Source organism: Micropterus salmoides, unplaced genomic scaffold (assembly GCF_014851395.1).
Source record: "Micropterus salmoides isolate LMB-PRFRI ecotype aquatic unplaced genomic scaffold, ASM1485139v1 Ms_hic_scaffold_16, whole genome shotgun sequence".
Lineage (NCBI taxonomy): Eukaryota > Metazoa > Chordata > Actinopteri > Centrarchiformes > Centrarchidae > Micropterus > Micropterus salmoides.
Genome location: NW_024040707.1, coordinates 24,190,598 through 24,214,159, shown reverse-complemented (window position 1 = coordinate 24,214,159; position 23,562 = coordinate 24,190,598). Strand labels below are relative to the sequence as shown.

General features: G+C 40.7%; 1 protein-coding gene across 2 annotated transcripts; it reads left to right on the top strand.

The window, feature by feature from the left end:
• Window positions 1-4,458: 4,458 nt before the first annotated feature.
• Window positions 4,459-22,327, top strand: borcs6 (BLOC-1 related complex subunit 6). 2 transcript variants are annotated; one of them, XM_038723013.1, is made up of 7 exons: window positions 4,459-4,580; window positions 11,319-11,902; window positions 12,174-12,354; window positions 12,589-12,771; window positions 18,988-19,151; window positions 19,316-19,399; window positions 19,978-22,327. In XM_038723013.1, the coding sequence occupies exons 2-7, from the start codon at window positions 11,327-11,329 to the stop codon at window positions 20,101-20,103; spliced, it is 1,314 nt and encodes a 437-aa protein (XP_038578941.1). In that variant the 5' UTR covers window positions 4,459-4,580; window positions 11,319-11,326; the 3' UTR covers window positions 20,104-22,327. The 2 variants fall into 2 exon arrangements, with proteins under 2 accessions (XP_038578941.1, XP_038578942.1); XM_038723014.1 differs by lacking the exon at window positions 4,459-4,580 and adding an exon at window positions 5,849-5,868.
• The last annotated feature ends 1,235 nt before the right edge of the window (window positions 22,328-23,562 follow it).

Sequence of the window (23,562 nt, the reverse complement as noted above, 5' to 3'; positions counted from 1 at the left end):
AGGAGTTTATTCCGCGCAGACGGGACACAAGAGTCTGGTAAGACAAGGGGAGAAGGTCTGTATGTACATAAATGACGCCTGGTGCTCAAACAAGTGGATGGACAATGTTTATTAGATGTGGAATTTTTAATTGTAAGATGTTGGCCATACTATCTGCCCACATAATTCTCCAGTGTTTTTGTTGTTGCCGTTTACATTCTTCCAGTCCTCCTTACACCCAGCTGATTAAAAGGGTCAAGCCACCAATTAAAACCGTGAGGACAGATGAGGCTACAGCAGCTCTGCAAGACTGTTTAGGGAGCACAGATTGGAGTATGTTCATAGAGGCCGCCGCCGCGGAGAGCCACATCAACCTTGAGGGATTCACATCAGTGACATCATTCATCAGCAAGTGTGTTGATGATGTGGTGATCACTTAGATGATAAAATCATTCCGCAACCAGAAGGCCTGGATGAATGGAGAGGTGAGGGCTCTATTCAGAGCCAAAAAAGCTTTTCGGTTGGGTGATAAAGAAGCCTACAGCACCGCCAGAGCGAGACTGAAAGCTGGCATCAAGGAGGAAAAGCGGAGACATCAGCAGAGACTGGAGAGAGGGCTACAAAAGCAGGAGCTTTTAGAAAGCATCCTGACTGGAAACATCACTAACTGGCATGGGTTGTGCACAGCCCAGGACTGGAGGGTCTGCAGCGGGTGATTAAAACTGCTCAGAAGATCATTGGTACCCATCTACTGAGCATCAGTGATATTGGTGAAGTGAGGTGCCTACGCAGAGCCCAAAGGATACTGAAAGACAGTACCCACCCAGCCACAGCCTGTTCACCCTGCTGCCTTCTGGGAAGAGTTTTAGAAGTTTCTTCTGCCACACCACCAGACTGCAGAGCAGCTTTCCCCCCCAAGCTATCAGACTATTAAACTCTAATTCATCCTCAGCACTGCTCCAGTGATGATAGTTTATTTCTGTTTACCATTTTTATAATTGCTTTTATATTAATGTATATTGTCTGCTAGCCGAAGGGAGTTACAAACTCAATTTCTATAACCTGTTATATCATGACAAAATAAGTCTACCTTCCCACCTACCTTAAAAGAAGAATAAAGTGAATGTTTTAGAAAGGCCAAGTAAAAACTCCTTAAAATGATCAAAATGTTGTGGAAGGTTGAGGAAGCGAGCAGCTCATGTGAGGAAAGCCACCAACATCCAAGAGTTGAAGCTGTTCTGTACAGAGAAATGGGCAAATATTCGTCCAAGTCAATGAGCAGGACTGTTCAAAACTTAAAGGCGAGCCATTGGAGGTGAGCTAATACTGCCGACACTGTGTGAACTAAGTAAGAAGCCGTCACCGGGTGCTGGGTGAATGTCTGTCGAATATCCACCTTAAGACTAACTTCACTGCGGTGTCTGTGATCCATATTTTAAAGGTTCTGGCCGATATTGTACAACAGTTGTGGTGATCTGGGGGCTCATCCTTCCCAGACCCTAGTTTGTCATTTCTTTTCCCCCCTTCCCTGTGGCCAAGACTGAACGACCATCGTTGGTATCTTCAGCTGAGGCCAATAGGTTACGTTTGTTGAGTTTCCTGGGAAGTGATGAAAGGACAGCATTGTAAGTGGGGGATAAGTGGTGGCGTAGACCCCCTCCCCTGTTCAATGACGGCTTCTCAACCCTGGTGTAGATGGCTTCCTTGACACCTCTTTCAAACCATCCATCTTCTCTGTCTAAAATGTGCACCTGGTGGTCCTCAAACGAGTGTCCTCTGTCCTTCAGATGTAAGTAGACTGCAGAGTCTTGACCTGAGGAGTTGGCCTATTGGCCTCAGGTGAAGATACCAACGATGGTCGTTCAGTCTTGGCCACAGGTAGTCTTAATGAGTGTAACGACTGTTGTCACAGCAACAAGGAACACTAACGAACCAGCAGTATCGATGACCCGGGCCAACGACCCCACTGAGGTTAAATAGCTGAGTTTCCCTGCCAGTCAGTCAGAACTGAAGAAGTCCTTTGGATGAGGGACAAAACGTCTTCCAGTATCTACAACCAAGTCCAGTTGCCCTTGATTTTAACCTTTGTTGGATAACTATGACCTGGATGACTGAGAATCTTCATAGACAAGTTAGTTGAACGTCTTCTCCGTCTGCTTCAGTCCAGCGCGTCGCACACTGATGGAGACGCTGTAAGGTAATGTCAGTAGCGAGCCATCTAGCTGCTTTAATACACCTAACTTTCCTACCTTAAGAGTTTTATAATTAGCATTTATTTTACTTTAAATGAGCTATGTGATGTTAGCTAGCTGAGAGCCCATTCTTTCATTTCATTACCACTATATCATTTCATATTTTATGTAGGCCAACACGGGTGCTTAAGCATGAGCAGTGAAGCTGAGGATTAGTTATTGTAGATACACAGTTTGACAATAAATATTCATTTTTATTATTTCATTTTATCTTTTTGTCTTTCTATGAGTCTTTCTACAATAAGCACAATATTTGTTTTCACTGTGGAATTCAGGAGTTTTACCTGGCTAGGTAAATGTTAAAATCCGGGCTTGTTATTTCAGATGTATTCAGTTTTATCGCCAATTCATAACAAAAGGCTTCTCGTTGCACTTTTTATATAAAGCAGGTCTAAACAGTACTCTGTTTAATATTATTTCCAGAGACCAAAAATTCCCAATTCCCCAACTTTGCATGACAATTGTTTTACTGAACACAGATTACATTTCATTCTCATTCAACATGAGTAGGAGGAAAGGAGATATTTGCTAAAAACAAGTTGAAACTTAAAAGTTGAAATTATAAGAATTAGGAATTAGATATGATAATGCAGACTGTATTCAATGATAGTGTCTTTGGTTCTGGTTTAACATTGTGTGGGTCTGTTTTGAGTGGTCCTGATGGTCTGCTGTTGTGTGTCTGACCTGCTGGAAGTTTTGCTGTAGAATACTGACCTGACTACAAAAGTTGGGGCACCCATGAACTGGTGTAATGAATTTGATTTATCATCATCTACAGACTGTAAACATTAGTTAAATAAGCAAGGATATTGTAAGCATTGTAAGATTTAGTTTACTGAAGCCCGCGCCTGCGCTGTACTAGGTTTTCTTTTTGACCTGGAAAAAAAGGTGACCCCTCCACTGTATAATTTGCACCCTGAGTATGCTTAAATCTTTTCATTTGAAACAAAAAACTATTAAAGTTAAAAAAGCAACAAAAACTACCTTGGCATGTGGCCTCCTTAAGAGGGAGGAGCTGCTCTCATAAAACATCGTAGGCCTACAACAGCTTAATCCTGACAGTTTTCTCCCCTGTGAATGCCAGATTGTTGTTACCACATTTTTTATAACTGTTGAACACCTATTCATGTAGGGAGGAACTGCTCAGGCAGGATAGTGCACTAAAATGTTACCAAATTTGTGCGAGCACAGAGGATGATATTAGGAAACCAATGACAATGGTGAACAGTTGAATGATGGGTTTGGTGAAAGGTCAAAGTTCAACTAAAAAGTCGAAGTAGTCACGAAGTGTGAGTGTACATTTGTACAATATCAGCCAGAATATTTTAAATATGGTCTCAGAGGCCTGACTGACGTCCTCCTGAGAAGACATTCTCAGCGTTGACAGCCTGTTTTTTAAATAATTTAATTATGTTGTGGATTTTCTTTTGAGGACCTTGTAAAATGTTCTCACCTTATGGCTCCACAGTCAATGTTCTGCAGCCACAGAGTGTACATTCAGTGCCACTGAAAGTATGTATGTGCTATATATGTTGAATAAATGTTTAAGACTCTCTTCACTTGCATTACACAATGGGAGGGTGAATGATGAAGATGATAACTAGGCTGCACAAAAGACATAAATATCAAAAACCAAATAAAATGAACAATAATAAATACATCTGTGTCAGAAACCACCTGGATTTAAAACATTTAAAACAAGCAGTCATTTAAATACTGCCATCCACTGGTAGAAAGGGGAAACAGCTTGACCCATTACGGTGGAAACCACATTAAATTTAATATTTAAAATATAGCTCTAACAATAACAACTCTGCACACATAATAAGTTCTTAGGCTAACCTATATTACCAGCTGTATTGCGCCAAACAATGCGCTCATTAAACGGTGACTGTTGATGTGTGCATGGATATGCACGATATGAAATCACTGTAATAAACTACTGTTGCTAACATATTTACCTCGATCCAGGTTTATATATTTATTGATTTTTTTTATTCTAACGTTACTCTGGTATAACGTCAGTGGTGCATAATGTTATGACCGTTCTAAAAGCTTGGCTATATTTACTATCACTTCCGGGTCACTGGCCCACCTGACTTGTTTTTAATATGTACCTTGAAACGTAGAATTGAAAATAGGATTTTCTAAAAAAACAAATAAAAATAAAAATAAAAATCGGGCCTTGGTCTCTGTGTCAGTAGAAAAGAGCTGGAGTTTTTTCGCTTGAAAAGCTTTCTTTTTTTGTTTCATTTTTGAGAGGCGGAACTGTTCTGTTGAGATTCGTGGGGAAGGTTTTTCCAATCGGACTCCTTTGCTGCTTACGTTTTCTAAATAGAAACTACACTGGTGAGTGTCTTATTCATTAAATTAAGCTCTGTGGCACCATTGCATGAACTTATAAATAGATACGTGCGCATTTTACAATCAGTTGCCCATTATCATGTTACAGTGCGAGCCATTAAAAAGCAAAAAACATTAATTAAATTAAAGGCCGGGACCTCCAACATTAGCCTTGCTGCGCTAACATCACTCAACAACATTCACCGCTGACGAGCTAGCAAGGTGGCTAATGACACCAGAACAATATCAACTTCCTCCAGGCTGAATAGCAGATATTTATGTCAAATTTATGTATTTGTTCTTGTTTGTCTGTCATGCAACGTGACGTAGTCGTGTCCACGGACTTATGTTTAACCTACACGGCGGTGGTTTAGAGTCTCATGATGAATGCAGTAAAACTAAGATAGTGTTTAACGTTAGTGGCTAATCTTGTGCTAACCTAAGCAACCTAATCATACGTAATTTCACACTTAAGGGAAAATAAATGTAATCTCAAAGTGGCACAGCTGCTATCATGATCCAATAGTTTCGACCACCATGTATTTAACAGAATATTGGTATAATGGGGATGGCGCAGTGGATAAGACACATGCCTTTGGTGTGAGACCTAGGTTCAACTCTCGGCTGTGACACATCTACCAATGTGTCCCTGAGCAAGACACTCAACCCCTAGTTCCTCCAGAGGCGTCTATACCTCTGATATATTAATTGTAAATCGTTTTGGACAAAAGCGTCAGCTAAATGAATAAATGTCTTATTTATTGTTGCTTTGAAGATTAAACATCTGTAAGCAGAGAACGTGACATAAACTGTGAGATAATAAATATTAGTCACTGTCAGATGTTGTGCTATATCTCCTGTTGTGTTGTTAGAGAATTGTTGGCAATGTTGCAAATCAGTGAGCAGGACTGCTTTCCTCCAGGATTTCACGATGTCGCTATCACAACTATCAAGACAAATTAAACAAATCCCTGTGAATCATCGCTGTTTCTGCAAAAAGTTGTCACACGGTAGCTTGTCACTTCCTTGTTTACAAGGCGCAGCATACGTGTGATACTAGTGTCTGACATTTGCTGGAGATAAAAAAAGGACTGTGAAAAACCGTATCCGGATCTTTTTTTCCAAAGTGGGTGTTGATTGTTTTGCTAAACTTGCAACATTGTGGTCGAACATAAAAGGAAATCGTCTATTGACACACACAGTTGCAGAAACGCGTGGAGGATGTCATATGAGACACATTACTGTCACACAGGCTGTTGCATCCCGGTCCTGGTCAAGTGCTAAGAGAGTCAAGGTAAGCTGGTTTAAATATGCATGGTTAGGGCTAAGGTTAGGGTTCGGTCCGCGAAATCCTGGAAGTACTGTTTAATGATTCAACTAGTAAAAAAAACCTCACATTTACCTTTGCAGTTTTCATTTATTCCTACAATTTCATTGCAAAAAAACTCCCAAAACATTGCATCTTTCATCAAAATCAGGCATTTTAGTGGCAACAATTACAACAAAGGCCTGTGAAATCCTTGAGGGAATGCTTTCTGGCAATTAACAGAACTTTTAATTCAATGTAGAGCTGCAGCTAAAGCCAGTTCACACCACAGGATTTTAAGCCTGATTTGCTGTTCGGCTACCGTCAGGCTGTGATCGGGAGTAAATCAGCGATCGATCGGCAGTCGCCATCGTTGTGTGAACTACACAAAGACGCATCAAAATGGCTCCCCGACACATTTCTTACACATCGCCAATGCCAGCCAGATATCGAGCATGCCAAACATCTGGAAGAGTCGGTTGACTTGACGTCCACATCCAGCCAGTGAGAGCAGGCAGCTACTTATTCTCTGCAAAACACTTTTTACTCACCTCCCCCTCTCTCTGTAGCTTAGACGTTCCCTGCTACTTGCGCATGCTAATCCGTTCTTTCACCCAAATTCTTTGTCTTTATAATTGCTATCTTTATAATAACAAACAGCAGCAGTTTCGTGTGTAGGTTCGTGTCATTTCCTGTTTCACATTTCACGTGTGTTTTCTTGACAAAATGTGGTTTGGAGACCAGCTGAGCAGAGCAAGCTGTTGTCAGCTCGTGTAGTGTGTGACCTCCTGTCACGATCAGTCACGTAGTGTGAACGGCCCAACAACTTCAAGACTTCCGTCACAAGAGGGCAAGTTGTGTAGTGTGAACTGCACTTTACACAGTGCCGTGGGTACGAATCGGCTCTAGCTTGAATTCTTTTTGCTACCCGAAGAGTCGCCCCCTGCTGGCCATTCGATAGAATGCAGGTTTAAGGGACTTCTGCGTTCACATCAGATCAGTGGCCGGAAGCTTCCCGCTTGGTGCTAACCTCGACATACCAGCTGTATTGTAACGTTGACATAGCTATACTAATTTGCTGTGCTCCTTACATGCTTGCTTATAACTTATTTGAAGGTGGGTCTCTGACATTGACAGCATTATGTTAAGAAAATGGATAACTTTTTAGAGTTGCTTTAGTTTTTCTATAAACACACGGCTCCCTGTCCGTTTGTGAGAGAGAGAGTGGAGACCACGTGGCGGTGCTGAGCGAATCTATGCGCTGCGGGCAGCTCTGCAATGAATTATGATTTTACTCCTATTTAATAGTATGTGGCGGTCAGCATTGATATTGAGGCGTGTCGTGTCGCCACTAATAAATCAGTCAATGGGAAACACTGCAGTGTGGTGCAAATTCTAGAAACTTTTTATGTCATCTTAGCTCTGATAGTGAATTAGTTAAAATCGCCTCAATAGTGACGCATGAAAAACTCACTGATCATCCCTTCAATCGTCAAGAGCCGATGCAGTCGCCAATCGGAACAAGCCTATTACCAATCGAGACCAATGACATCGGCGATAAATATCTGACGTACTACCGGGTAGCGTCTCTTTCTGTGTGTTTCTCTGCAGGTGTAACTTGCGAACATCGTGTCTTTCACACCTACGATATGTTTTAGTGAACTAAAGTTGCTTTCAACTTTAAACAGCTTTGTGGTGTTGAAACTTAATGACCAACAAAATGTCAGATGCCTAACTAAGATTACCAAAATGACACCCAACAAGCTTTATTTTATGGTGAATGCACTTTTCTATCAACAAAACATTAAATTGTCAGGGGTGTCACATACAGTATATACATCTTTGAATAAGAACATGAAGCAGAAACCAGGTACTGATAGTATAAATGAAGGCACGAAGTGGGTGTGTTTGAATTTGTATGTTGTTGGTCTTTCTAAATACAATCATTGTTTACATGGAAGTAAGTTTTACATGAGGTAAGTTGTTTTCTGTGTCTTCAATTTATTCTGCAACAGTGGAATAGACCTAAAGAAAATATATTTACAATCAAAACAGTCGTGTGCTAATCTTTGAGTGCCCTCTGTTGGTGTCAATTCAAAACCAGATCAATAGAGAGAGTTAAAAGCCTTGTTCTCACAGTAAGACTGAATAGTCCGGTTGTTAAGATCGAGCCCTTCAGTTCAAAGGTCGAGGGATGAAATTAGGGCTGGGCAATAAGGACCTAAAAGTCATAACCCGGTACTATTAGGCTGAATACCGAGATATACAGGTGCTGGTCATATAATTAGAATATCATCAAAAAGTTGACTTATTTCAGTAATTCCATTCAAAAAGTGAAACTTGGATATTATATTCATTCATTACACACAGACTGATATATTTCAAATGTTTATTTCATTTAATTGTGATGATTAAAACTGACAACTAATGAAAATCCCAAATTCAGTATCTCCGAAAATTAGAATATAACTTAAGACCAATACAAAAAAAGGATTTTTAGAAATGTTGGCCAACTGAAAAGTGTGAACATGAAAACTATGAGCATGTACAGCACTCAATACTTAGTTGGGGCTCCTTTTGCCTGAATTACTGCAGCAATGCGGCGTGGCATGGAGTCCATCAGTCTGTGGCACTGCTCAGGTGTTATGAGAGCCCAGGTTGCTCTGATAGTGGCCTTCAGCTCTTCTGCATTGTTGGGTCTGACGTTTCACATCTTCCTCTTCACAATACCCCGTAGATTTTCTATAGGGTTAAGGTCAGGCGAGTTTGCTGGCCAGTTAAGAACAGGGATACCATGGTCCTTAAACCAGGTACTGGTAGCTTTGGCACTGTGTGCAGGTGCCAAGTCCTGTTGGAAAATGAAATCTGCATCTCCATAAAGTTGGTCAGCAGCAGGAAGCATGAAGTGCTCTAAAACTTCCTGGTAGACGGCTGCTTTGATCTTGGACCTCAGAAAACACAGTGGACCAACACCAGCAGATGACATGGCACCCCAAACCATCACTGACTGTGGAAACTTCACACTGGACTTCAAGCAACGTGGATTCTGTGCCTCTCCTCTCTTCCTCCAGACTCTGGGACCAAGATTTCCAAAGGAAATGCAAAATTTACTTTCATCAGAGAACAGAACTTTGGACCACTCAGCAGCAGTCCAGTCCTTTTTGTCTTTAGCCCAGGCGAGACGCTTCTGACGCTGTGTCTTGTTCAAGAGTGGCTTGACACAAGGAATGCGACAGCTGAAACCCATGTCTTGCATACGTCTGTGCGTGGTGGTTCTTGAAGCACTGACTCCAGCTGCAGTCCACTCTTTGTGATCTCCCCCACATTTTTGAATGGGTTTTGTTTCACAATCCTCTCCAGGGTGCAGTTATCCCTATTGCTTGTCCACTTTTTTCTACCACATCTTTTCCTTCCCTTCGCCTCTCTGTTAATGTGCTTGAACACAGAGCTCTGTGAACAGCCAGCCTCTTTAGCACAATGACCTTTTGTGTCTTGCCCTCCTTGTGCAAGGTGTCAATGGTCGTCTTTTGGACAGCTGTCAAGTCAGCAGTCTTCCCCATGATTGTGTAGCCTACAGAACTAGACTGAGAGACCATTTAAAGTCCTTTGCAGGTTTTGAGTTAATTAGCTGATTAGAGTGTGGCACCAGGTGTCTTCAATATTGAACCTTTTCACAATATTCTAATTTTCTGAGATACTGATTTTGGGGTTTTCATTAGTTGTCAGTTATAATCATCAAAATTAAAAGGAATGAACACTTGAAACATATCAGTCTGTGTGGATCGAATGTATACATTATACAAGTTTCACTTTTTAAATGGAATTACTGAAATAAATCAACTTTTTGATGATATTCTAATTATATGACCTGTGTGTGTGTGTGTGTGTGTGTGTGTATGTATGTGTATGTGTGTGTATATATATATAAAATCGGTATTTTCTGCTAAGTGGGCTTGCGGGGGGTGGTGTTTTTACTATTTGTGGTAGCTTTTTTTCTTATTTCACGGTTTTGATTACACTTCATTCTCCACCTTATTTAAGTGTCACTCACTTATTGAATCTGCAGTCTTCAGTTGTCTTTTCCCCACATTCACAGACCTAACGTACCTCTTTTGCAAACATGTCAGCGTGCGCCGCTTCTTTCAGTCTCTCTCTCGCTGTATGATCCATTGATTCTCCTTCAGTAGGCTACGTTATATAAAGTCGCCAAAAAAACCACAACTTCTTTTGGACCTTTCCTCCCATGATTCCGTTAACAGCAGCAGTTGCGTCGCATGTTGAGGAGCCTTTCAAAAACAAGCCAGGTATTCAGCAGTTTACAGTTTGTGAGTAGATGGCTGCATGCAGACACAGAGGGAGGGGTGTGGCTGTGCAGTAAGGGAGAGAGATGAGCAAACACTGGCAGGACTTTATAGAAATATATTAATTAACTCAACAACAAACTATATCAGTGTAAACGGTATTGTCTAATTTTTTTGCCAATGTTTTATTAGCTTTCAAGGAACACAGACTGGGCCTAAATACACCAGTCACAAAGAAGGCAATGAGGGGAAAAAATAACAAAACCCCCCCAAAACAGAAAAATACAAAAAAAAAACAGCAAGGGGAGGATCCAGCTGATACTTTGCTAAATTGTGGCCAGCCTAAGGCACACCTGTGCAAAACCCATGCTGTCTGATCAGCATCTTGATATGCCACACCTGTGAGGTGGATGGATTATCTCGGCAAAGGAGAAGTGCTCACTAACACAGATTGTGAGAGGTTTGTGAACAACATTTGAGAGAAATAGGCCTTCTGTGTACATAGACGAAGTCTTAAATCTTTGCGTTCAGCTCATGATGAATGGGGGCAAAAATGCTGATGCTGAAATAACTAACTCTGCCCTAGTATCCACGGTAGTTTATTCACCAACAATCGCTAGCTAGCTATTGAGAGCTACACTTTAGCTATGAACATTGAGTTGTAAAGAACAGAATTATGTTAGCTAATCTATACAAATAGTACAAACTTGAACACAGTTGTCAAATAATCTTATTGTGATACTATACCTTGGCAGTGGTATCTTCCGCACATGAAACTGATGAGTGGCTATTTGCTACTAACTTCCAGAGACGCTATCTCAAACAAAGGGATGGAGCCGCGTAGAGCGCCTAAAGCAGGAGATCCGCGGTTTGATGGGCATTTCTGGAATCCAAATGGAGATACTTGTTAAATACATAATGAAATAAAACATTGTTTCATTGGTCAATTCGATAACAAGTGCTGACAGTAGGACATATGCACATTCCAAATAAAGAAAAAAGTAAAAATCACTTTAAACAGTGGAGATACGTAATTTTCATCGGACAGCGACAACACTGTATTTGAATTATGGATTAAATATGGATTTAAAAAGCAGAATAGCTTCCTCCTAACATTCTCTCTTTCTTCACCATCAGGTGGAGGGATGAGCCTCTCCCCTGTGATTGCCACTGAAGTGCCAGAAACTGCTAACGGGGTTATGATACCCGTCTCTTCAGAAAACGGCCCTCACGTTACGATCTCAGTGAAATGTGGGAGGAACAGAGGGCTCTGTCCTGGGGAGGCGTCAGAAGATGGAGCCCTCGGATACACAGAGAGCCATGTAGATGGGGAAAGTAGAGTTTACGATGGCGAATACCGCTTGGATACAAAGATGTACAATAATGAGAGAACATCTAATTCATCACACAGCTTTCATGCGACAGACCTCTGCCTCCCTGCTGCCACACTCACAGATGACTCAGAATTAGGTTCCAAACACACAGGCATTCCTGTGGTCTTTAACACTGTTAAGGCCCCTGGTGCAGCTCTGGTGTGGGACTCAACACAGCGGGCTCAATTCAAAGACTCTTCTCAGCGAGAATACAGACATCAGACAGAGGCAAAGAGTGTAGATGGAGGCACTGACAGCCAGCAAGAGAAGAAAGATGGAGAGAAGAAGAAACAGGATAACCAAGAACAGTGGATTCATCAGCATGCATCAGGACGAACAGAGGTGGAGGTGAGTGGACTGTAGGATAATTTTCAGCTTTATTAGATTATGTTTACCAGAAAGAAGTCAGTCAACAGATGTAATGAGCATGATTTTAACTAAAGGCAGTGCAAGTAAATGTTGTTTTTATAAAGCCTCTGATGAGACTTCAGAATGCTTCAAATTAACTACAACACGTTGGCCGACTGAGTCCGACCATCATCCAAGTGAGAAAGTCATCAAAGTTGTCTTCTTCTTCTTCTACTCCATTCTTTGTTTACCTCCTCACCCACTTTTTTAGTCTTCACGACACTACTCCTCCTCTGCCCCTGGTGCTAGCACCTCTTCCTCTTCTCCACCTCCTCTTCTTCCCTCGGATGATGCTCCTTGCCCCCCTCATGTCATGGCTCAGGTCTGGGTACGCAATGTCCGGGGGATGCAGGACAGCAAGAGCCTGGATGAAATCAGCCAAGCATGTGGAGGTAGATATGTCAGACAGGATGGATTTTGTGTTTTGTGCAGTTTGGCGAACTCTTTACTTCCCCTTTTTTAATTGATAAATACATGTAACTTCTTACAGTAAAGCAATAAATTAACAGAAAAAGTACTGGGAATTTTAATTATATTAAATAGAACTCCCATATTGACCCATAGGTCAGTAATTACTGGTAATATTTTACAACTTTATTCAGCTGATATTGGCATATTCTCCAAAGGTGGTTTAGGGGCCCGAGGAGGGGGCAGAGGTGGCCAGTCAGAGGGCCGACGGGCCACAATCTCCTCGGCTCTTGAGCTAGAGGGGACTGTCAGTCATGAAGGAGACCTGACTAACTTCATTACCAAGAACCTGGAGCAGAAAATCAAAATGAGCTCCAAGCCCGGTCTCGACTGCAGTGACTGTGAGTATGGAGCTGATGTAAAGTTCCCAAGATTTTAATTAAAGTGACGACCCACAGCTCTTCTGTGGATTTAGGCAGCCTCAGTTACTTCTCTCTCTCCATATAATTCCAGACAGACTTGCTGTTGAGATCAGGGCTCTTTGGGGGCCATGCCATCACTTCCAGGACTAATTGTTTGTCTTTACTTTGAAGATAGTTATTAATGATTTTTGCTCTATGTTTGCGGTTGTTGTCACGCTGCAGAATAAATTTGCCTCTGTCTTCCTTGAAATTTCTGCCTGGGAGAGACCTTGCTGATGCCATATAACTACCTTGTGTCTTGTTACTATGCTCTTACCATGGTGTATGACTTTGAACAGTCTAACTGTCTTCAGCAACCTCACCTGGTTAACTGAGTTTGGCTGTACCTCACCCAGTTATATTTCTCCTTCACAGCTGTTTCTGTTTCAGTAAATAATTGTGTTTCAAATTTCATACTAAATTGGTGATCAACAGCACCTGTTTGGTATAATTGTTTAATCATACACCTGATCATATGCCTACAATGTCCCTGACTTTGTGCAGGTGAACCTAGAAGATTTTATGCTCACACACAATATTGATTTGATTTAGATTTTTCCTCTCTTTACTCACTTTGCATTTTTTTATTTGATCAATATAATCTATAAAAATGTCTTCTTTTTTTTTTATATAGTATTCTTACTTAACAACAATTTTCCCTGTGGGATACAAGTCAGGTGTATCATTAAGTCATCAGTTCATGATCATTATTTGATGTGTTGGCTGAACAGATTAAAAAACAGGCAAATGTGAAATTGATACAAAGAAGGTTGATGACGACACTTTCAATTCAATTAGGAAGTCCACGATGTACTCATGAAAGCTTTGGTATAGTGAAGAAAAGTGTTGACATAACAGAAACTACAGGGGCAAAATTCACAGCTCTATCACAGTGAAAATCTAAGTTTTTTTTAGCCTCTTTGTTGGTTAGATTGAATGAAAAGTTGATGAAATGGGGTTATTACAGTGACATTGCATGTTTCTGAACTGCTTCTTCTATCTGCTTTACGTGAGGGATGTTAGTCAGACAAAAAACTTTGGTGAGAGAATGATAAGGGACTATCCTTCTGGGCACGAGAAGAGGAAAAAAAAAGTTACGTCAGGTAAACTTGTGCTCTCTCTTCCTCCTCTCCTCTCCAAGTCTGGCAGAAAGAAAATCTAATCTCTTCTCATCTCTAATCTTAAATTTGTGCTAGCTTGCAGTGAGTCTCTCTCTTGCCAGACTTTTTGCCTGACCAGTGTTAGAGTGAAATACAGCTATTTATTACATTTGATAACCACAGATGGGCAACAGTGTTTACAAACAGCAAATGACACATTGCTACAATGTAAAGAAGTGAGTGTACAGCTTGTACAACAGTGTAAATTTGCTGTCTCTTCAAAATAACACATCACACAGCTATTGTCTAAACTGCTGGCAACAAAGGTGAGTACACCCCTAAATGAAAATTATGATAACAGTAAACTATTAACTAAACATTATACTCTCTTTAATACACTCATGTACACATCCTCCTCCAAGTTGTGGATAGAGGCTCTGCAGTAGACAGATGTACACTGAGCTATTTGCTGCTTCTAGCCGCCTCCTCCGTAGAGCAACTTGCTCCCTTTGCTCTGTTTTACTTATTGTTATAACTATTGTTTGTTGTTTAATTTTGTTCAAGTTGAGAAATACACATTTCGAAATGTCAGTATTTTGTGCATTCCTTGATAATCAAGCAAGTAGACTCGTAGTAGTATTTGTTCCATTATAATCAAATTGCAAATCGCAATGTGACTTTTCTTCAAATCTTGCAGCCCTGTTTTGATTGATTTAGAGAATTGAAGAAGGCGGCAAAGGTTTTGGCAGCACTGATGCTGGTTGAGAAGGACTATAGGAGCATTTGGTTGCCCTTAAGGTCTGCAGGGTCTTTGGTTTTTCACCATTTTCTTTCTGCTGCTCTGAGATCAGTACGTCACGGATGGTATCAGTTAGCCACGAGTGGGACTGGTTCAGGCGAGCAGGTTTGGTGGATGGAGAACACAGGCCATCCAGGCATGAGCTCAGTAGAGCACAGAGATTGTGTGGCATCATTGACCTCGAGTGAGGAAAATGTGTTGAGGGGAGGGAGAGCGAAAGCTACCACTGAGGCAAAGTGAGTGGGAGACGAGGTTGTGGAGGTGTGAGACATAAGCTGCTGGAACAGCGGGTTGTTCCTGTAGGCATACTGTGAACTGGATGAACTCCCAGACGGTCGGGGGGGTGTGGGTGAAAGAGTAATTGGTGGACAGCGCAGTGGGAGTAGCAGAGTTTTCTGGTTTGATCCAGGTCTCACTGAGTGCCAGTTGCCCGAGAGATAATGTATTGGCATAAGCAGTGATGAAGTCAGCTTTGTTGACTGCAGACTGGCAATTCTATGACTCAGCAGAGAAGTAAACAGATGTGAGTGGTGTCTGTGCCTAATGGCATGATACCTGTTGTGTGCACCGGAGACAACAGGAATAGTAGCACATGGCCTGAGTGAAGTGGTAGCCGGCAGCTTTAAGTGAGTAGGTGTGCTTAGAAAAAGCTACTCTTGTAGGTGGCGTTGCTTGGTGGACTCACACAAGTTGAATCGCTGGTCTTGACCCAAGTAGGTCTTCACACAAGGAGCAGACACTGATGGGTTTCAGTGAAGTAGTATGAGTCTAATTGCACACAGTTGAGACCGCTCTCCAGATTGCCAAGAGAAAAGGTTGGTTTCACTGGGTGGGGGACACACCCAGTTGTTTGAGCTCGCTCAGCCAGCATGCAGAATCTTGTAGAGTGCACAGTAAAGTCCAAAGAGATAGCGCATAAGAAAATAGAGTAAAGTAATACGTCACTGCTGCAAAGTCACGAGTGAGCTGTGAGTGCACATTGTTCTCTGTTAGGTGCCTTTCTTGAATCAATGCAATAGATATTCACTTGCGACCGAGAAATTCTAGACAGCCAATGTGCTTAATGGGCGAGTTTAGACCTTGAATATTCCAGCTGAGAATATTTAGGTTGGCCATTTAAATGGTAGAATATTTGAGGCCCAAAAATAAAAGGGATAAAAATATAAATGGGAATGCATGTTAATAAAAACCTGCGTATTCCACTACAGTTGAGAGTTAGAAATGTACCAATCGCTGCTGGGATTTATTTTGCCCTGTTTGAATCAGTAGGGAATGGTTAATCTCTGTCTCTCTCTGTTTTCGTGTAGACACACTGGGGTGATGCCGGCGTAAGCTAAATGAGTTGACATGTTTTAAGTATTCCCACTGACGTAACCTTCATTTCATGTAGCAGATGCAACATACCGTTGTTTTTTTTTAATTCCATCTGAAATTTTTAACGTTGGCCATTTAGATGGTAGAATTTTTGAGACACAAAAATAAAAGGTATAAAAATGTTTATGGGAAAGCATGTTCATAAAACCTGCATATTCCACTACAGTTGAGCGTCTCTTGTCTGCAGCTATAAATGTACCAATCGTTGTGATGATTTATTTTACCCTGTGTGATTCAGTTGAGAATGGTTGGAGTATATCGAACCACGCTGCGTATAGATGCCTCGGCTTTAGGTGTACTCTGTTTTTATTTGTTTTTCTCTGTAAACCCAGTTTTCGGCTGTGATTCCCAGAACTCTTTCACAAGAGAAGAGCTCATGAATATCAGTGATTAAAAGGAACAGAAATAAATCAGTGGAATTACTGGACATTTTGGTTAAGGGCACGCACGCTGTTGTTCGCGCTGTGAAGCGCAGGCGGAAAGGGAAACAAGCCGGGTCGCTTGTGCATTTTCGCCAACGCGGACTCCACACACGGCCATGGCAATACTTCTTTCCAATGTGCGCTCACTGTGCAACCAACTGGATGAACTTCAGCTACTGGTGGGGAAAAACGGAGACTTTTTTCATCTAATGTTCTGTGCTTTACGGAGATCGAAACCGGACTCCGTGTTGCAGCTGGCTGGCTTCCATCTGTACAGAGCGGACCGCAACACAGATCTCTCCGGCAAAACAAAAGATCTGTTTTTACATCAACAATGGCTGGTGAAACGACGTGACTCAGCAGCACCGTTCTCATGATCTGGAACATTTACTCATTAACCGTAAACCGGTTTACTCTCACTGTGAGTTTGCCTCATTCTTGATTGGTTTTTACATTCCGACGCGCAGTACGCACAGCGCATGCTTGCCGACCGGATAGTGTGTGTGGAGCAGACAATCCCGGACTGCCTTGTTATTGTCGTTGGTGACTTGAACAGGGGAAACCTCAGCCAAGAACTCCCCAAATACAAACATTTGGTTAAATGTCCGACCAGGGAGGAAAAACGTGTCAGTCGGCTGTTGGACAACTACTTCATATTTATATAAAAAAAGGCTAAAACTTGGACATTACTTGGAGAAAAGAAAGCGATGAAGTTGAACGACCTGATGAATTCACAATATATGTGTCTGTAACTTTATTCAATCTATCGTTATACTTTTACTGTGAACAAGTTAGCATAGCATAGCCCTGATCAATCCGAACTCCATTCAGAACATTTTAGAAGTTGTTGTCATGCTGTCTTGCTGACAGACCTGACAAAGCATGAATTCATATGTTTAACAAATCTGCATCAGATTTCGTCATCAGTTTGATCTGTTTATTGCTATTAAATCACAGCAAAATGTTTACTTGGGTTTCATACAGCTGTAGTAGTGGCGAGTTGTGTTGATTCGTGTTATCGCATTGTGTGAACACTTGGCAGTTGTCCAGCGATGAAACACGTGAGGAAAGCGGATTAAATTCACATTTGGTCTGAATGCAGCATAAAAAACCAGTTACATGTCAACAGACTGTTCAGGAGGCAAAACCCCCGCAAAGCAGCTGGGCCGAACTCTGTCTCCACATCCACCTGGAGTACTGTGCTGATCAGCTGTCTCCGGTGTTCACAGACATTTTAACACTTCAATGGAGACATGCCATGTGTCATCCTGCTTCAAAGCCTCCACCATCCCTGTCCCCAAAAAACCAAGGACCACAGGACTAAATGACTACAGACCTGTGGCCCTGACCTGTGTGGTAATGAAGTCTATTGAGCACATTGTGTTGTCCCACTTTAATCCATCACAGACCTGTTCCTGCACCCCCTGCAGTTCGCCTACAGATCTCCTGTATTTTTATATAGTTATATATTTTTATATATATATATATCAAGTTTTATATAAATAAATAAATTATAATAAAAAAAAATATAGATATATATAGATATATTTTTACATTTTATTTATGTCAACTGTATGTTTGTGTATTTATAGCACATTATTAGCAAATTCCTTGTATGTCTAAAATACTACATGGCAATAAAGCTCTTTCTGATTCTGACTCTGATTCTGGTTGTCTACATGCTGTGAGGATAATTTATAGCTAAATATAGCTTGAGAGTAGAATAAAGAGACACACGTTTCAAGTTCATAACAAACTGGAGAAAGCCTAAAAAGAACTCCAGCACAGAGAAAGGAACAAAAAACACAAACATAAAAATGCAACCGTTTGGCAGTTCTGGAAACAGAATGGGGACAGACATTAAAACATTTCCAGCCGACAAGAGGTCTGCTCGCTGGTGCCCAGTGTCCACTGAGACAATTTTTTTGGGATGAAATTGCTTTTTTCAGTGTCTTTCATTTTTTAATGAGCGAGTTCATTTGTTTTGGAGAGGAGACAACCTCAGTGGTAATTCAGCTCCCAGTAGAAACCTGAAACTGAAAACACCTAAAAAGAGTACCTAAGCTGAGCTAGCAGCTCTAGCAGCTCCGCTCATTGCACTCACGTCCTATGTTTGCCTGAGCATCGGAGGAACATGATTATTATTATTTTTTTAAAGATATTTTAATTAAACATCAAGTAAAAATGCAAACATGAGCTGGTACCTGAGCTTCTCAAATTTAAGGAGTTGCTGCTTTTATCTGTTTTATATCATTATAGCTTAAATATCTTTTGGTGTGAAACTGTTATTTGAACAAATCAGGCTCTGGGAATTTGTAATGAGCATTTTTCACTAGTTTTTAAACGTTTTATAGGTTAAACTATATATAGAATCACTGAAAAAACAATTGATAGATAAGAGCCGTTAGCTGCTGCCCTGCTATTGTGTTGTCCATATAATTCCATAATTTTTTCTGATTAGCGGACTGTTCAGGTCCCATCTACCGAAGCCGCGGGTTGTCACGGAGACCAGCTGATATTCCTCCTATTGATCCCGCTGTCCTACTGGATCTTCAGAGACACACCCAAGAAGTGGCGCAAAGTGTTGAGATGATGATGCAGAGCCTCAATGGAACCATCCAGAATGTGAGTCTGTGTCTTCAAATGACCCAGTTAATGGTATATAGTGTATTTAGCTTCATCATTTTGTTTCACGCTTTCTAGTTGTTCCTCACACTCCCATTCTATATATTTCTCACCCATTTGTTTCTGTCTGTGTAACTGATTGATCCGTCTGTCTATTCATCCAGATGACAGCTCTGAGTGTGGGCTACATCCAGACCTACAGAGACTCAGTTGACAGCCTGGGAGAGTCTGTGGACATGAGTATAAAGGTGACCCTGTGTGTGTGTGTGTGTGTGTGTGTGTGTGTATGTTCCTTTTACAGAAAGTAACAAGTTCATGCTTGTTGTCTGGGGTTGTTGATAGTAATTCTGGAAAATATATGAAGTCTTAGAACAAAGAAAGTTGAGTGGGTCCACATGAATTATAAACTTTCACTACAAAATCAGTTACAATTGGTGATAGTTTTTTTTCTTTTTCTTTCAGTTTGTCCAAATATGAATTGTCATACATTCTCTTGGGCACACATAATACATTTTTATTTGTTGGATATCATGTCATAATCATTTTATGAATAGGTAATTTTACAAGAATACTGGCTACCAGAATACGAAACATATAAACCTAGACTGTTGAAAAACAGCATGAGCAAATGATGTGTGAAGCGAATGCATTCGCCAAAGCAATTTAGCATCGTTTTAAAAAGAAGGTTACTAAATCTATGATGGGCAAGCACATCATAGATTGTTATTTTTGTCATGCCCCAATTGTTTCATCCACTTCTGATTTGGGTGAGGTCTTTATCAAAGTATCAGCATTTTCATTGTCTGCCATATTTTTACTGCCATAGGGCATGTACACGCTGATGGCTCGCTGCGAGGAGTTGGATCGTTCCATGCAGCCTATACACACCCTGGCGGCACAAATCCGCGACATCAAACGCACCCTGGATGCTCTGGAGGGTATCTGCAAGTAACCCTACTTCTCCAGCACGCATACACATCCCAGCTGCAAAGATCCAACATCAAGCACATCCTGGACAAGGTTGCAAGTAAACCCACTTTTCTGCAGCTACCACACACACACTGCAGTGAAGATTAAGTGCACCTCTGGATTCTTGTAACTGTTGCTACTAGGCATGCTGGATGATTGGCGCTCATGGTCCTTTCGCCTGTCCCATCAGTTGAAGATAACTATGTTTGTCTTGTGAGATATCAATTGAATTGGGTTTGATTTCATCTCGAGTGAGCTTTCTCCTCTTTTGTTTTTTTTAAAAAGCAACCTCACTTCCTCTATTGAAGTTGCTATGAGCAAACAGATCCTTGAAGATGTGTGGTCAGTTGCTCTATTTTCCTACTTTTAAGTCTAAGGAGTAATAGTGTGTTATTTTCCGTCCAGCCCGCTTCGTTCAGATTGCACTAACCCTTTCTCCCCACATGGGGGTGATGTTTCTCCTCTGTGTGTGTCTTCATTTTTGGAGGGGCCAGGATGAACTGCTCAGAAGAAGGTGATTTTTGCACAGAAACAGAAAGTCTATTTTTTAATGTTATGCAACAAATATCCAATGTTTTTCAATGCAGGCTAAATGAGAGGAGGGGAGCTTTATGTCTGCCTGTCCATCTTTTTTTTTTTTTTTTATGTGTATTTATTCCGTTTCTGAGCATGCTTGCATTTTCAACTAAACTGTTACTCATTGTCACTGGGAAATGACCAGTACAACCACCACTGGTGGCCACTGAACAGTCACACTGGAGCATTTTGTCAAAGGTAATGAAAGTATTTTCATTTTTCTTCACTCTCAGACTGTCCATTAATTCAAAACTGTATACCTTTAAATCCCAGGTTTGCTTCTCTAATTTAAAGCTTCCTCCAGACATGTGCCATAAGATCCTAAATCTGACTTTCCTCCTCTGTATCAATGCAGTGCAGAACATAACTGGAAAAATATCTTGTAGACTACACAGTGGCTTTAAATCCTTGTAAAGCTTCAGATACTTATAATATGACTTTAAAATATCATCAAAACACCACATGCAAGGCAGATTCATTTAGCCATTTTTCATGAAATTTGAAGCTATTGAAAATGCTAAAATTTCCACGCGTGCAAGTAGCTAATAAACTGCTCAGTGTGTCATTAATTGGATTGTTGTTTCAGTTTTGATTCACGCAATTTAAAGAAATTATATATGTATTAGAAAAGTTAAATTTTAAATCCATTAATTCTTCTTGCCAGGTGAGGACTTAGCAGCTTATCTTAAACCATATATGAATTAATTTGTAGTTTTGGCTGTAAATTTAAGTTTTAGTCAGTTAAGTTAGAAGTAAGATTGTACTGAACAGTCACAGAGAAATTACACAAACAACGGTTAAATTGCTGTGAAGCATGTACTCGCTTTTTGTTTTCTTTAGCTTTGATAAGAATGAAAACTTTCAACAAAGTAGAATTATATCTGGGAAACAGCACTGGATGTAGTTGGGACAAAGCCCACAAACTGTCTCACATGTAACTGATGACAAAGTAATTTATGCGCATGGCTGTTGCTTTACCAACCTAAAGCCATTTGCTGTCATGGAGCATTACCCTGTGCCAGTTAAGTCACTGTACTGGTGAATGGGATTTTGGGATATTTTATCTACAAACCGTTATCAGAGCAATACTGCAGCAAAGTAAGTACACATTTGAATCATGGCTCTGCATTGCCTGAACTGTCTCTACCTGAGGCTCTGCACCTGTTAATGTGTTTTCACTACTATAGGAAAAGATCATGTTATTGACTTCACAAAAAGCTGTAACTGCATTCATTGTAAAATCTGCTCTTTGTTTCCTCGTCACTTTCCTTGACCTTGTCAGCAAAAATATGTGAAAATTGTCGAGAGCTTATATTAGAGAATATAATGATCCTGGTTTCCCTTGATAATACTAAAATTTACTCACATGTCAGTGGTCGTAAAGATGTAAATGATCTTTTGCAGATTAAAGTAAAAATGTAAATTTGGGGTTGAGAAAGGATTCTTGACATGGGAGATATGAGAGGAAATGTCATTTTCTTGTTCATGATATAAATAAATGTATGATTAATGAATTTTCTGTTGTACAATCTGATGCACCTGTGTAAATATGATCTTTCTGTAACCAAAAAACAGTTTAGATACCCTACATCTTGTATATTTTAATTAAAATGACAAATACATTTACATGAGATGCAAAAACAAACGTTCAGTCTTTTTTTCCCATGTACTTGCCTCAAAGAGCACTGAATGGTGTGGATGGGGAAGAAGCAGATATAAACAACACTGACTTATAAATAGGACAGTATAATGAGAAAAAATATATATTATATATATTCCTATTATGAACCAAGATAATAGTTATAGGAGATTAAATGACATGCTGGTGAGACCAATGGGCCTTTTTCACAGCAGATACAGTATTTTACAGTCGCAGTAGGAAAAGCACAGGTTTTAATATTAATAGAGGCTCTGTTCTATTGAACTGTCTCAATAAGTTGAGCCAGCATGCACAATACAATGACTTGAAACTGAAACAACGTGAAATGGAATTCGGACATCATTCATTTTATTATTTACACCTGTGCTTTTCCTGGTGCGTTATTTCAAATAGGACTATGGGCTTTTCTCATTGGATGACTTTTTAGGGCTTTTCTCATTTCAGTATTTTGTGCTTCCTTGATTCTCCGTCCTCCTGCCTGTGCACCTCAAGGAGCGAAGAGGCGTGCCGGAGGAGCCATAAGCCATAAGGATACACGTCTTTTCGGCAGCCTCAGCTTTTAAAAGCAACGTGACACACAGCTGGAATATAGTACCCATGTCAGGAGCAGGACTCTGCAGTGTTCTTTTGTATTAGTTATTTAAGATGATCAAATGCGCCATCATGCTTTCTGCCCTTCACCATTTGTGCAGCGCCTCATAAAGCATTGTTCTAACTGCATTCCTTAATCACGTTTCACCTTGATATTTCTGATGTTTTTATTGTTGAATGTGATAATGTGGATGAACAATGTTTAATAGCAGCTGGGTGAAACAGGGTGAAGCGTCTCCCCATGAAGAGAGACGCTGTGTGCATTTACACACAAGGCACACAATTTTATGTTTAAATCTCCCAACACGCCGACAGGATCAGTCGGGATCTAATGTTAATTAATGGTCTGTGTTCTTCTACACATCCAAAAGATCTCTCACACAGTCCAGGTTCATACAGTGAAACTGTTCAGTAAATCCTGAGCTCTGTCAGAGCAGCTAAACATGTATTTCAGAAGCTAAAAGTTTAATTCTAATTACTCTTTTCTGTTTTCTCTGTCTTCCCTGTCAAGGTTATTACAGTTTACCACAGTTTTCTTTTTTGTCCCACGATATTTGCTGTGACATTAGCCGCTTTCACACAGTAAACGGGGAAACAATATCTGCCAATATGCCG

Coding starts and splice junctions, on each gene's coding strand:
- borcs6 (XM_038723013.1), top strand. CDS start 11,327: ATGAGCCTCTCCCCTGTGATTGCCACTGAAGTGCCAGAAACTGCTAAC. Junction 12,355..12,588: donor AATCAGCCAAGCATGTGGAG/GTAGATATGTCA, acceptor TATTCTCCAAAG/GTGGTTTAGGGGCCCGAGGA. Junction 19,152..19,315: donor TCAATGGAACCATCCAGAAT/GTGAGTCTGTGT, acceptor CTATTCATCCAG/ATGACAGCTCTGAGTGTGGG.